Source organism: Saccostrea cucullata, unplaced genomic scaffold (assembly GCF_032062105.1).
Source record: "Saccostrea cucullata isolate Sc308-1 unplaced genomic scaffold, CSIRO_AGI_Scuc_v1 ctg14654, whole genome shotgun sequence".
NCBI classification, from domain to species: domain Eukaryota; kingdom Metazoa; phylum Mollusca; class Bivalvia; order Ostreida; family Ostreidae; genus Saccostrea; species Saccostrea cuccullata.
Window position 1 is genome coordinate 2,400 of NW_026919618.1, and position 13,606 is coordinate 16,005.

Consider the following 13,606-nt stretch of genomic DNA (forward strand, 5'->3'; position numbering starts at 1 on the left):
ATTTCTCTTCAAATGCGGAGCGTATGGCAAAGAAATAGTTGCTACTCATTTTTTATCGAGGTCAGTCGCGGTCGAGATTCGAACTCATGACCTCCCGGAACAAGATAATGATCTTAGATCTTGCTCAGATTTATTTTACTTTAATTGTTGTTTAAGAATTTCTTCTTCGTTGATTTAGAATTTCTTCTTCGTTTATTTGAAATATTCATATATATTTTCCATAGAATTAAAATAAAGGAATGGATGTCTTTTTTAGACGTTTAATTTTCATAACATCGCCAGATTACAGTGAACTTCTTTTTCCACACATTGTATATGACACCGATGAATTTTATTATGACTTATTGCATCTTGCATACAAAACTAAATTGCTGAAATTATTATACTGTTCCGGAACATAACACAAGACGTCATAATTTTGTTAAATTCTTATATGGTACATACAACACACGAAACCAATGAATCATTCTTATATGGCGGACAAGGCAGAGAGCCGCAAACAGTTTTCACAGGATAAAATAACCTTCCATTCTCGTTTTGTCGAGATCTCTCAATGAAGTCAGGATCTTCGTCAACACAAAGGTATTCCAGTGTGGAATATGAATAATAATTAGACGTTAGTAGACCAGAATACTGCTTTGACCATCCAGTAGGACAAGATTGTTTGGCGGGAATCATCATCGAAGAAGTCGCCATTTTGGCATGGCAGACAGCGCAAGGCACATCATCATTTTTCACCATATTTCTCAAACTAAATTCATATTCACCGCCATAGATATGGCCGAAGCCGAGTGTTGTAAGGGGGTTAGATGAAAGTGGGAAATGATCCGGTAGCAATTCAGGATCATGTGGGAGACACAGTGTATTAGCACCATTACCCTTTTCTAAAAAATGGCTACCTCCTGCTGTTCCTGTCGATAATATTAACATTTCATCAGAACAAAACATAAAAGCTTTTGAAACAAATATGTTTAAACACAAACAAACAATAAGAGGCCCATGGGCCACATCGCTCACCTGAGTAGCTTTGACCATGCTGTTCTTTAACAACTTTCCCCCTTGTAATACATATTGTGACCCCACCCTACCACATGGGTCATAATTTGGACAATTTAAAATCTACACTACCCTAAGATGCTTCCACATAAGTTTCAGCTTTTCTTGCCTTGTGGTTCTTGAGCAGAAGATTTTTAAAGTTTTTTCCTATATATTTCTTTGTAAAATTTTGATTCCCTATTGTGGCCCCACCCTACCCCGGGGGTCGTGGTTTGAACACGTGGTTCGGCTCAGGTGAGCTAAAAATACATTAAAGTACATAATACCGGTATAATATGCATACATGTAAATTAACAAAACAGTCGTTCTAGAGCTCTAAAGCTTTCAGAATTTCAAGGTAAAATCAGATTTCAAATTATAAAATTTCTTGTAATTATTTTTAAACTTACCTTCATAGACCAATTCTGTCCCATTCAATTTCGGACAACTGTGCTTTCCCCATCTAGTATATATGGAACCTATAGGAGAAAATATTATATAATTGTAGATATTATTTGAGTAAATAAATTCAAATGAAACTCCTGCACAATTTATATTACTCTAAGTAAAATATGTACCGGACTTCTTGGAACTTGATTCCAGCAGTTCAAACCTTTGTTTTAGATCCGCCATTTCTTGCTTTTGGACTCTGAAATGTTCCACTTCTTGTTGCAGGGCGTGGATTTCAGACTGCATCTGTTGTGGATCATTGAGAAGAAGGCGTTTCTCTTCAGTTGACCCCGTTCCGAAGAAAAACCAAAATAATGACAGTGAAAAAACAGTGAACTTCATTCCGAATATCTGTATTCTGTCCACAAGAAAACGAGATAACACAATTATGGCCAAATCAAATATGTGTGAAAATGACATTTGCACCGAAATTACAAAAATATCTAAAGCACGATTAACCTGATTCTTATCCTACTCCTTTGCTGGAACATATGTATTTCCTGCTTGACTAAAAACTCTATAACCTGCTTTCAGATTTTGAATTTTTTTTTAATGAGATAAGATAGATTTTTTTACCCCTTATAATTTTGACTCTTAAGGATGTCTTTCTTTTCAGAAATTTTATCCTCAACAATATATATGACCTTTGAATGAGAGAAGATAATGCTTTATGTTTCTTACTTGCAATACCTGAGAGAGATCTTTTTAGCTGAATATTGCTGATCTTGACCTTTACCTGAAAGTTTGACCTTTCTAAAAATATTTTAAGCAAGATTGTAGCTAAAATGAGTGGACATTGCACATGCAACACAACCTACAATATTCTTACTCACAACAAAGAAAAAAATATTGTTTAAATGAACTGACAAGACAGCTTTATTCAAAATATTAGATAAAATATCATTTTGTAAATTTTGAATCAACTTGGTCGATATACATGTAATATAAGCATTTACTTCCACCAAATAAATTCAAATTTTATACAACATCAAACACGTAGGAAAAGAAAAAAAGATTGAAATATTTTTGTAATTTAACTGATATCACCTACAGTAAGAAAAACTTTTTTTCATTTTTCTTCCAAACTTCATCAACAAAAACACAGATAATAAAACACAAGTCTATGAGTTTCAAACCAGTACTCAATAGAATGCATTTAAAACTCTGTTCATCTTCAAAGGCATTCCTTTCTCTCTCTCTCTCTCTTAAAAATCCTAATCGAAATCAGAATGCCTGGACAGGGGATAGATGCAATGTCCCAGCAAGTTTTTCTCATGGATTACAGTAACTATATGGGATAAATCTAATGTACTTTAGCTCGGCCTCTTAGACTGGAATTAAAAATATCTTTGTTTCCCCTAACCCGACCCTGAATTCTCAAGGTGGGTCGGTAGGTAGGTCAACAATTTTATTTTATGACAGCAGCTTTGAAAATACATTCTAAAATTAAATAGAAAATACCTTTATAAATAAGAAAAGTACAAAAGAAAGCGATTTGTGAACAAAATGCTAGGTATCAACCATGTGCTGTTTAAAGGAAAATTCATGATTAATTATTAATTTACAACTATTATTTAGTTGAACTTGTGAGATATCTCATGCCAGGGTACATTTATATAGATCGAATAGATAAAGACAAGATTCTCAAATACGCAAAGACTGGACATCCGAGTATATTTTTTCAAACCTTCCATCAGCCCCCAGTGCTTATAGACAATCAATGTACTTTTTGAGGGCCATGGGATTTGCAGTGGTTCTAGAGCATTTTGCTTTGGAGTTAAGAAGGAAGTGTCGAATTTTAAGTCGCAGGTCCAAATACCAATGAGGAACGTTGAAAACAGTCCTTCAAAAGTGACCATAAAAACTTATGTCCAGTGTCGCAGAAGATGCTGGCTCAAAAAAGATCCCTTACTGCTTAATGGCTAAATTTGGAGCAATGGGGAAATGTTCAAATGTCGTCCAAACAAATCTCAAAGTGATTAAAAGCAAAGAAACAACCAATCTTCGAGGGCGTAATTAAAGAAAAATACACTGGGCGTCTCAGGAAGCTGAAGCATGATTTCAAAGCTATTTATAAAGAGTATTTAAACAATATTTAATTGAACCAAACCGAATCTACAAATGATAAAAATGCTACATGTATATACAATGTCATAGTCAAGAAGTTTAATATAACCCATAAATAAAGGCATTAAAGACAGAAAATCTGAATTATATTTATCAGGATGAATATGCAGACATATTCATAACAACTCCTATGGTTCCGTAATGGCATATAGTAAACATAGGAACATAGATGAACTGGTTATTAGATCAAAACTCAAATTAAATAAAATGCAGTGAAATTGAATGATGTGTTCACTAGGTGGGCCCCTCATCTGCTCATTAGGCGGGCCTTACCATATATTACGTACCTTAAATTCAACAGACAGGTTTGTTTGTTGTTTACCGTCCCTTTCAAAAATTTATTCACTCACATGGAGACGCCAAGACACCTCCAAAACACTCTTAATTAGTCATGGTAAATTTTATTATCAAATTGTTTCAAGAGTGAAGAATTCTAATTAGCTAAAGGCATAAGATTGAGACGTCGCCGTTGTTTTATTAAGAACTATTTCTCAGTAATCACATCTGGGCGCCATTTTTTTCAACAAATCACAGTAGAACAATGTCGGCCGTTCTGCTAAAAACTGATTTTGATGATATTGTATTTTATGAAACTTGGTTAACAATAAAAAAATATTTGAATCTTCTTATTTAAAAAATCTTTTCAGTCGGTGCGATTTAATTGGGTCGGTCGCGTTAGGGGAAACAAAGGTATTTTTTATTTTGGCCTTATCAAGAAAATATTGTCCACATACAGCATCCAAACCAATACTGATGATGTTCGTTAAGATCTGTTGCATCATTCCAGTAAATTTAGTCCAAACATCTTCTCTATATCATATGTGCACTTGATTAAGGACATTTATTAGAGGATTGAAAGAAAAATGACTGCAAAATCAGTTAAGCATAATACAAGCGCAAAATGGCGTTTATTTACTTACTTTCATATAAAAAGGGAATTGCAATTTACTCTGTCAACCAACTTTTATTTGCGACGACTTTATTTTGCGATTTACTGGAGTAAAACTAGTTTCCGACGATTAATTTTCGCGATCAAACCTTTTTTAAATCTGTTTTAAATAGAAACAGATACTTTGAGGACTGGTTCGCGGCGGGAAATATTTGCGATGATTAGGCTCTCGCGAACTTCGCGATAATTTCTAGCACGCGAATAAAAGTTGGTTTACAGTACATCATTCAATTCAAATCAACAAAACAAAAGTTTTTGCAGCGGTGGGATCCTCTGGGATTTTCCAAACCATGCATCACTATACATATGAAATGTTTCTTTTCCTAACTGAGAATTCACACCCAAAAAAGGTTAATCGTGTTTTATTTGATTTCTTTTCACTTCTACTGAGCATGTCAACAATATCATGTTTATAATATTTTTTAACAATAACCACAGGGGCTTGTGTAGAGAAAATAAAAAAAAGTTAGAAAATTAGTACCTCGGAGACAAAAAAAATCACGAGGTGATTTTTCTCTGAAGATCTAATTTTCTTATTTATTTTCTCTACACAAGCCCCTCTGCTATAACTTCAATACCCTCTGGTCTTCTTAATACATGTACTGGAATATTGCAGAGATACTATCTGGACTAGCTTCATTTGTGGTCATGTGGCAACCAATTCATTATTATCTTAAAGCTTTGCTGAATGTCAGAAAAGAGAGCTCTAGGCAGTGTCATGATCGTCTCCATACTGTCCCATACCCAGAATCATGAAGCCCATTGGTAACTTTGATACATGCATGGTGAAAAAGGTCTGCTTCATCTGGTTTTGTTTGTCTTTCCGAACAAAGAGCACTTGTTATCTCCACAGGCACTGGATGCTTCATCAATACTCCCGAAGTTTGACTGTTGGTCATTACATATGACACATGTCTCTCATCATCTTGCCAAATGTATGCATGAAATACGTGGCGATAATGAACAGTATTCGAGCTCAAAGTACATTCAATATTTCAAAATAGGAGCGAAGCAACGCGGACCTACAAAGCCTCAGAGGTAGGATTAGGTGCCCTGGAAGAATGAGCATCCCCTGCCGATCGAACACACCCGCCGTGTGCTCCTTGTCATAATTGAATTTTCCGACAAGGCCACCGTACCGACCATAGAGCCCATGAAACTATGAATGATGTCCATTTCCTAGGAAACTTGGGACATCTTTTAAGAATGGTTCTTAATAGAATGACGTGACTTGTTCTATTCCCGACAAAGCAATATTGAATACTCCAGATCTTTCTGTAGTCTCTGTAGCAGTCCTTTAATGGTTTAGCTAATCAAATATAGTTTTAATTGCAGCCTATGACCTTAAATAATCAATATAGCTTCTCCTGAGATTAAAGAAATATACCTAATACTTTGTTCAAAATATAGTAGAACATATCATCGTTATAAAAATTCTGCTACAGTGTAGTATTTTGTAAACAGGCACTTAATTCATACGGTAAAATAGTTTTCTACTAAACAATAACAATAACATATACCAGTGTGTTGTATAGTAGAAAACTAAACGTGCTAAGATATTGCAATACTATGCTGTCAATCAAAGAAGGGAATCAATAATTAACTGAAAAGCACGAAAAAAGCTTGGCAATTTTGGAGATGATAGCAGTTTGGGTGTTTTGTAAGGGTCGGAATTAACTTTTTTAACTTTAGATATTTCATTATATCGGGACAAATGTCATTTTCACACACATTTATGTGAATTTTTCCTCTCTAGTCTAATCTGATTTTCTTATCTAGAATACAGACAGAATGACCGCTATCTTTACATTTACACTATTAATATTATTTCAGATCTCTTTTGGAGAGGAATTGAACGAAGAGAAACGCCTCCTTCTTAGTGATCCACAACAGATTCAGTCTGAAATCCACGCCTTGCAACAAGAAGTGGAACATTTCAAAGTCTTGGCAGCAGAGTTCCAGGCCCAAAAACAAGAAAACCAAGCCCTCAAAGCAGAGGTGGCGGATCTTAAACAAACATTTGGACTACAAGAGGCGGATCTAAATCAAAGGTTTGGACTGCTGGAATCTAGCTCTCAGAAGTCTGGTACATATATTTTTCTTAATTTAGTGATACAATTTATAGCATTTATAACAGTTTCTTTAATCATAATCTCTTTTATATATTAAACGTCTTTTTTTAAAGGTTCAATATATATTAGATGGGGAAAACACAGTTGTCCGAAATTGAATGGAACGGAATTGGTCTATGAAGGTACGTCAAAAACCGCATTTGTTAATAATTCTAAGGAGCATAGTGTATCTAAGGCACCTACAGAACTACTGTTTTTTTTAAAATTATATCAACATGTCTTTCCTTTTATCATCTCTATTTTCTTTCTGTTATGTTTCTCGACGAAAAACAAGTTTAAACTGACCCTTTTTCGAAGGGTCTATTATAAAAGTATATTAATGTGATATATATATATTTTTAATTATAATTGCCATACAGGAACAGCAGGAGGTAGCTATTATACAGAGACTGGTAATGGTGCTAATACTTTATGTCTCCCACATGACCCTGAATTGCTACCGGATCATTTCACACTTAAAAGTGATGGTGGTCACTTCAGCCACATCTACGGCGGTGAATATCAGTTTAGCTTAGGCAAGGTCGTCGTGCAAGACGATGTTCCTTGTTCTGTCTGTCGAGTCAAAATGGCGACTTCATCGATGATGATTCCCGCCAAACGATCGTGTTCAATTGGATGGTCTAAGCAGTATTCTGGTCTTCTGACAGCCAATACTTATTATGCCAATAAAAACGAGTATCTCTGTGTAGATGAGGACCCAGACTTCATTGAGAGATCTCGACAAAATGAGAATGGTAGACTCTTTTATCCCGTGAAGACAATCTGTGGCACTCTACCGTGTCCACCATATAAGAATGCGACATTGGTGTCGTGCGTTCTTTGTACAATGTAATTATTATTAATTTCAGCTATAAATACATGTATGCACATTAATATATTTTAAAAAATGATGCGATGCATGAGCTGGATGCGCATTGTATGTGTAATAATTTCAGGAAAATAAACAAAAGAAAGCTTGTTCACCTTTTTTTCATTTTATTATAAAAATCAAAGAATGAAATACAGCATAAAATATTTTGCACGTAAGATATACGTGCTCTTTGTCGTATTCGGGAAATGGATGGAAAACTAGACAATTTGGTGTGAAAATAAAGCTTTGCAATTTGTATTAAAACGTTTATCAAGATGTGTTCTAATGATAGATTATATTTTCTGACAAGGTCATTGAATCCACAAGTCAAAATTTGCGAAATGATGACTATAACCGAGGCTATTGATTTCCTTGTTTCATCAACTTATTGGTCAAACGATTACTTTGTTTAAAAACTATTCACACGGAGACCTTGCGTGCCGAATCAATTAGGAAACAATAACACCATATGCAGGTGATGATGTGGTATATTGCTGCATAAATAAAATATTTTTCTGTGATATTTCCCCCAGTTTACACTGATGCATCAGATATACATAATTCCTATTATAAACGTATACCTATACTTATTTAATTAATGCATCTTTACTGATACATTTAAATGCGTTTTATCTCTAACTTCCGATATGAAACACCTTACCCTGCTGGTCCATGATTCCCTTAGATATTGTTGTCTTATAATACGTACGCAGAAATATGACATGTTCGGTAACAGAAATGCAAACTCAGAATCTCGTTATTAAAGTGTGACAATACCGTACTTAGAATAAAAGACCCAAAAAGGGACTTACTAAAAAAGAAACCAATCTAACGCCAAATTGCTCATACAAAATCTTTTTTTACTCCTCGACATATCAAGAAATATTCTGGATGTATGGGGGATTAAAAATACCCCGAAAAAATATACACTGTATTGCTGTTTAATCTTACCCAAATCCATTAGCAGTAAAATGAGGTAATTAATGGCCCCTCAACCTGATAGCTTGTTTGTAAATTCTTTTTTAAAAGTAATTTTCTGTTTAAAATTTTAAGATCTTTTATTTATGATCTTTTTTTTAAGAAGGCACCAATTAATGAAAATATGTCTTCCGCTCAATAATGGAACCTGCAAAATTAATTTTAGCATTTTGAAAGTAATTAGTAGAGTCAGTTATTAATAATTCTATTTAAGCATACATGATGTTACAACATTTCTTCTATCATGTGCAGTTTTCTCATATTGATGTTTCTCTTCGATACTTTACGATTTCAAATATTTAATCTTGAAAATTTCTTTTGATACAAAGACGGCACAATTTGTTATCCCTATTAAATCAATTTGATGTTTGAGATATAAAAGTCAATGTTCCTTTATTTTCTTGAAAAAGCAAAATGCCTTTAAACAATTGTGAACGCTTATGTTCATTTTGTCAAATTAATACCCAAACTCATCACTTGTACAATGATGCACAAAAATGACTTTTCCTTTCAAGGGGATGTGCAATGTGGTGAAAATAAACATATATAAAAGGAATTATCCAAACCAAGGGAACAAAATATGATGAGTTTTATACTAAAGTATGTGTTGATGAAAATTCCTAAACAAGTTTTGAGATCTGTGAGGAAGACAATTCAAAACTTATTGTCAAGGTTGAGTTTGTGTTCATGAAAATTCCTGTACAAGTTTTGAGATCTGTGAGGAAGACAATTCAAAACGTATTGTCAAGGTTGAATAATTTTATTAAACGAAAGCCAAATTCCCAGGACAAAAGTCCAACTTTGTGAGACCCAAATAAAGTTTTTGTCACAAGAAATACATTTGTGAATTACATGTATTAAAACCCTAGCACAAATCATTCAAAAGTAAAGTCAAAGGCTTGATTTTTTTCAAAGTAGACCGATCTCCATGGTCAAAGGGTCAAAATTGTTTGTATCCAAAGTAATATATTGTCACTAATAATACTAATGAAATATGGAGGCCCTGGCTCCAACCTTCTAAAAGGTATGGTTTATCAAATTTGAAAAAGAGCCAAACTCTAGTCAAGTTGAATAGGTACAAATATTGAAACCAAATAGAAGGTCTTGCTTTATATATTCCACTTGTAATGAAAACCATATCTTGAACAGTAAAAGAAATAAGATCAAGGTTAAAGTTTGGAAATATTTTGCAAAAGTCGTACATTCTCCAGGGTCAACTAAAGAGGTCAAATATGTTGGGACACAATGAAAGGTCTAGTCATAAGTAATACACTTGTGAAAGCCATAGCTTCAAGCACTTAAAAGCTATGAGCAATGTTAATATTTTTGCGAACATTCTAAAAGACTAACAGACAGCTACACAGACAGACGGACGAACTGTCAAAAACATTATAATGCCCCTTTGATTACGGGAGCACAAAAATATAACAAACGTATATTATGATTTTGTACAAAAACAGTCTAGATAAAATCAATGAAATTGAAAGAAATCATACGTGTACATGTATTCATATTTTACACAAATAATTTTTAAGAAGTTAATCATACCATTAAATACAAGGGTTAATTAAGGAACCAAAGGCAAAATGTAAATAACTTATATGTACATAGCAACTTATATCAGAAATACTTTTTGATTGATTGATTGTATACTGTTTAACGTCCCTCTCCAGAATATTTCACTGATATGGAGACGTCACCATTGCCGGTGAAGGGCTGCAAATTTAGACCTATGCTCGGCACTTACGGCCTTTGAGCAGGGAGGGATCTTTATCGTGCCACACCTGCTGTGACACGGGGCCTCGGTTTATACGGTCTCATCCGAAGGACCGCCCCATTTAGTCGCCTTTTACGACAAGCAAGGGGGTACTGAGGACCTATTCTAACCCGGATCCCCACGGGAAGAAATACTTTTTGAAATAAGTGGTTAAAGATAATTGATACTAAGAATTTCTGTATTAAAAAATAGATTAAATATAGGGGGATAACAAACAGTTTTCATACTCAAGAGTCCATTAAACAACACAAATCAGGAGAAGAGCAAACAGGGACATCTAAAACATCAGAGGTGGGATTAAGTGCCATGGATTAGTGAGCATCCCCTGCCGATATATTTATACATGTATCAAAATACATGTATAAATGTATCGGCAGGATATGAACGTAATTTATCACATGTACTTTGATCAAAGTATAGATTATGACATTGTTATATATTGTTTGCTTAAGCTAGATGTCATCCAGGAAGTACATTGTGGTATCTCACATTGATGTACTTGATTCGTACCGTGACATTCCTTTCTATACTAAATAATAACACAAGTTGTATACTATAAACTAAGCGTACTGATGTGTAATAATGCTGTATTGTCAATCAAATAATGAAATCAAATATTAACTGAAAATCACAAAAAATCTTTACTTATGTTAAAAGAACCAAACGTTCAAAATAAATCGAATCCAGTTTAAAACTGTAGGATTGGCAAATGATAGCAGTATACATGTAGGTGTGTTGCAAGGCTCAGACTCAAATTGTTTAACTTAAAGATATTTCGTTATGTATCTGGGCAAATGTCATTTTCACACACGTTTATAAATGCATAGCAGTGTCCTTTCTATCCTTATCTTATTTTATTGTGAATAAGAAAGACAGAATGAAGTTCACTATTTTTACCTTCACATTATTTTTATTTCATATTTCTTTTGAAGAGGAATTGAATGAAGAGAAGCGCCTTCTTCTTAGTGATCCACAACAGATTCAGTCCGAAATCCACGCCTTGCAACAAGAAGTGGAACATTTCAGAGTCTTGGCAGCAGAGTTCCAGGCCCAAAAACAAGAAAACCAAGCCCTCAAAGCAGAAGTGGCGGATCTTAAACAAAGATTTAAACTGCTGGAATCCAGTTCTAAGAAGACTGGTACGTGTTTTAATAAAATTAAGTTATTTTCAATGATGTCAATTAAACAGATGAAGAAGCATTTTATTGGAATCTCTTTTGCAATTTTGTCAATTTGATCTCTTTCTAAAGGCTCCCTATATACCAGATGGGGGAAACACAGTTGTCCAAAATTGAATGGAACAGAACTGGTATATGAAGGTAAGGCAAAATTTATATATTAGTACATATTTCTAAGGTAGGTGCTAGATTAAAACATCTGTGTTTATAAATGTCATTGTAGAATCAGAGTAACCCAACTAAAGAAAGTGTATTATTTAGTGTATTGAATTCGTCTGTTATTTTGACCATATTTTCTAAACGACACAATATTGAAGCTGATATTTTCAAAGAGTCGGTTTTGATTAAAGAATCGTTATGACAATTGATAGGAACAGCAGGGGGCAGTTACTTTACAGAAAAGGGCAATGGTGCAAATACCCTGTGTCTCCCACATGATCCCGAATTGGTACCAGATCATATCGCACTTACTCCGATTGGATTCAGTCATATTTACGGTGGGGAATATCAGTTTAGTTTGGGAAAGGTTGTGATACAGGATGATGTACCCTGCTCGGTCTGTCGTGTTAAAATGGCGACTTCTTCGATGATGATTCCCGCCAAGCGATCTTGTCCGACTGGGTGGACCAAGCAGTATTCTGGTATACTGACAGCCGATGCTTATTATCATGAAATAACCGAATATCTATGTGTTGACGAAGATCCTGACTTTATTGAGAGATCTCGAGGAAATGATGAAGGGAGACTCTTTTACACTGTGAAAACTGTTTGCGGCTCTCTACCGTGTCCACCGTATCAGAATGCAACAGTGGTGTCATGCGTTGTATGTACAATGTAATCATATATACCCGGTAATTCATTTCAGGAATAGACTAACGTGTACACATTATTATAATTTCAACAATTGTGCCATACATGAGCTGAGTGCGCACTTTAATAATTTTAGGAAAATAAACAATAGAAATCTTGTTAAATCCACGTTAGTCTTCTCTTCCCTCTGATAATTAAAAGAATTAACAGAAAGTATAGAGTAAAATACTTGCATGCAGGATATACATGCATCCCAGTCGTAGAGTTACACCTGCTGTGCACGCCTGGTTATGATCAGGAAACGGTAAAAATATAGACAAGTCGGTGTGGAAATAAGGCATACCAATTTTTCCAAAAGAAGAAGCCAATCAAAATGCGTCACAATGATATAATATATTGCTAATTTAAAAGGTCATTGTTATAAAAATTTTATGACTGAACAAGACTATTGTTTCTTCAACTTAAACTAAAAGATTGTCTTGTTTTAATTTTTTTTTTTTACAAACGTAGAGCATACACTTGCGTATCGAATCAACTTGGAGATATAGACTCCATATGCAGGTGATAATGGTCCATTGACCTTTGACCTTGACCTAAGAATTTGACCTACCTTTAAAAAAACTTTAATCTTACCTTAACGGTAAGGTTTAGGGCTTTCATACTTCATATGCTTAATCATCATGACATGACCTTTCCTAGAATACCAACAACTTTGACCCATTGACCTTGACGTTTGGCCTTCTTTAAAAAAAAACAAAGTTTAACCTTGGCCATAGCATTTGAACGGTTAAAGCTAGGGCTTTCATACTTCAAATATGTAATCCCTGTGACAAGACCTTTCTTTAGAAACCAACAACTATGACCCTTTGACCTTGACCTTAGAGTTTGACCTAGTTTTAAAAACTTTAACCTTGGCCATAACTGTTGATTAGGTGGTGCTAGGGCTTTCAACATATTTTATTTGCATTTGGAAAAGTTTAAACTTCGCTGTGTTGCCGTACGGGGGGCATCAGTGTTTCACAAATACTATAACATTTTGTTTTCTTTTCTTATATTTATTTGTAATGTTTCCCCCAGTGTTCACTGATGTCCTAAAAATAGCAGCATTAACAAGATGTGTTCATGAAACACTAACCCGTCTGACAACATAGTGAGGGTTAAACTTTTTCAAATGCAAATAAATTATCTTAAGACCCAAATTAAGGCCTCATAAGAACTAGATGCTGTCATGAGACAGTAATACCCGTACTAAGGTGTTTGCCTCTAAATGCACACTCCTTTAAATTGGGCTTTACCAAGAAAAAAGTCAATATAATTCGA

General features: G+C 34.4%; 3 protein-coding genes across 3 annotated transcripts; 2 read left to right on the forward strand and 1 right to left on the reverse strand.

Annotated features, from left to right (window-relative positions):
* Positions 1–264: 264 nt before the first annotated feature.
* Positions 265–1,827, reverse strand: LOC134234522 (short-chain collagen C4-like). The gene is made up of 3 exons (XM_062716604.1): positions 1,614–1,827; positions 1,446–1,514; positions 265–911 (listed from the first exon to the last, which is right to left on the reverse strand). Exons 1-3 carry the CDS (start codon positions 1,825–1,827, stop codon positions 430–432), a joined length of 765 nt encoding a protein of 254 aa, XP_062572588.1. The 3' UTR covers positions 265–429.
* A 4,525-nt stretch (positions 1,828–6,352) lies between these two features.
* LOC134234531 (short-chain collagen C4-like) lies at positions 6,353–7,623 on the forward strand. The gene is made up of 3 exons (XM_062716617.1): positions 6,353–6,647; positions 6,747–6,815; positions 7,053–7,623. Exons 1-3 carry the CDS (start codon positions 6,353–6,355, stop codon positions 7,523–7,525), a joined length of 837 nt encoding a protein of 278 aa, XP_062572601.1. The 3' UTR covers positions 7,526–7,623.
* Positions 7,624–11,172: 3,549 nt separating this feature from the next.
* LOC134234537 (short-chain collagen C4-like) lies at positions 11,173–12,314 on the forward strand. Its single transcript, XM_062716629.1, has 3 exons — positions 11,173–11,437; positions 11,549–11,617; positions 11,848–12,314. The coding sequence occupies exons 1-3, from the start codon at positions 11,176–11,178 to the stop codon at positions 12,312–12,314; spliced, it is 798 nt and encodes a 265-aa protein (XP_062572613.1). The 5' UTR covers positions 11,173–11,175.
* The last annotated feature ends 1,292 nt before the right edge of the window (positions 12,315–13,606 follow it).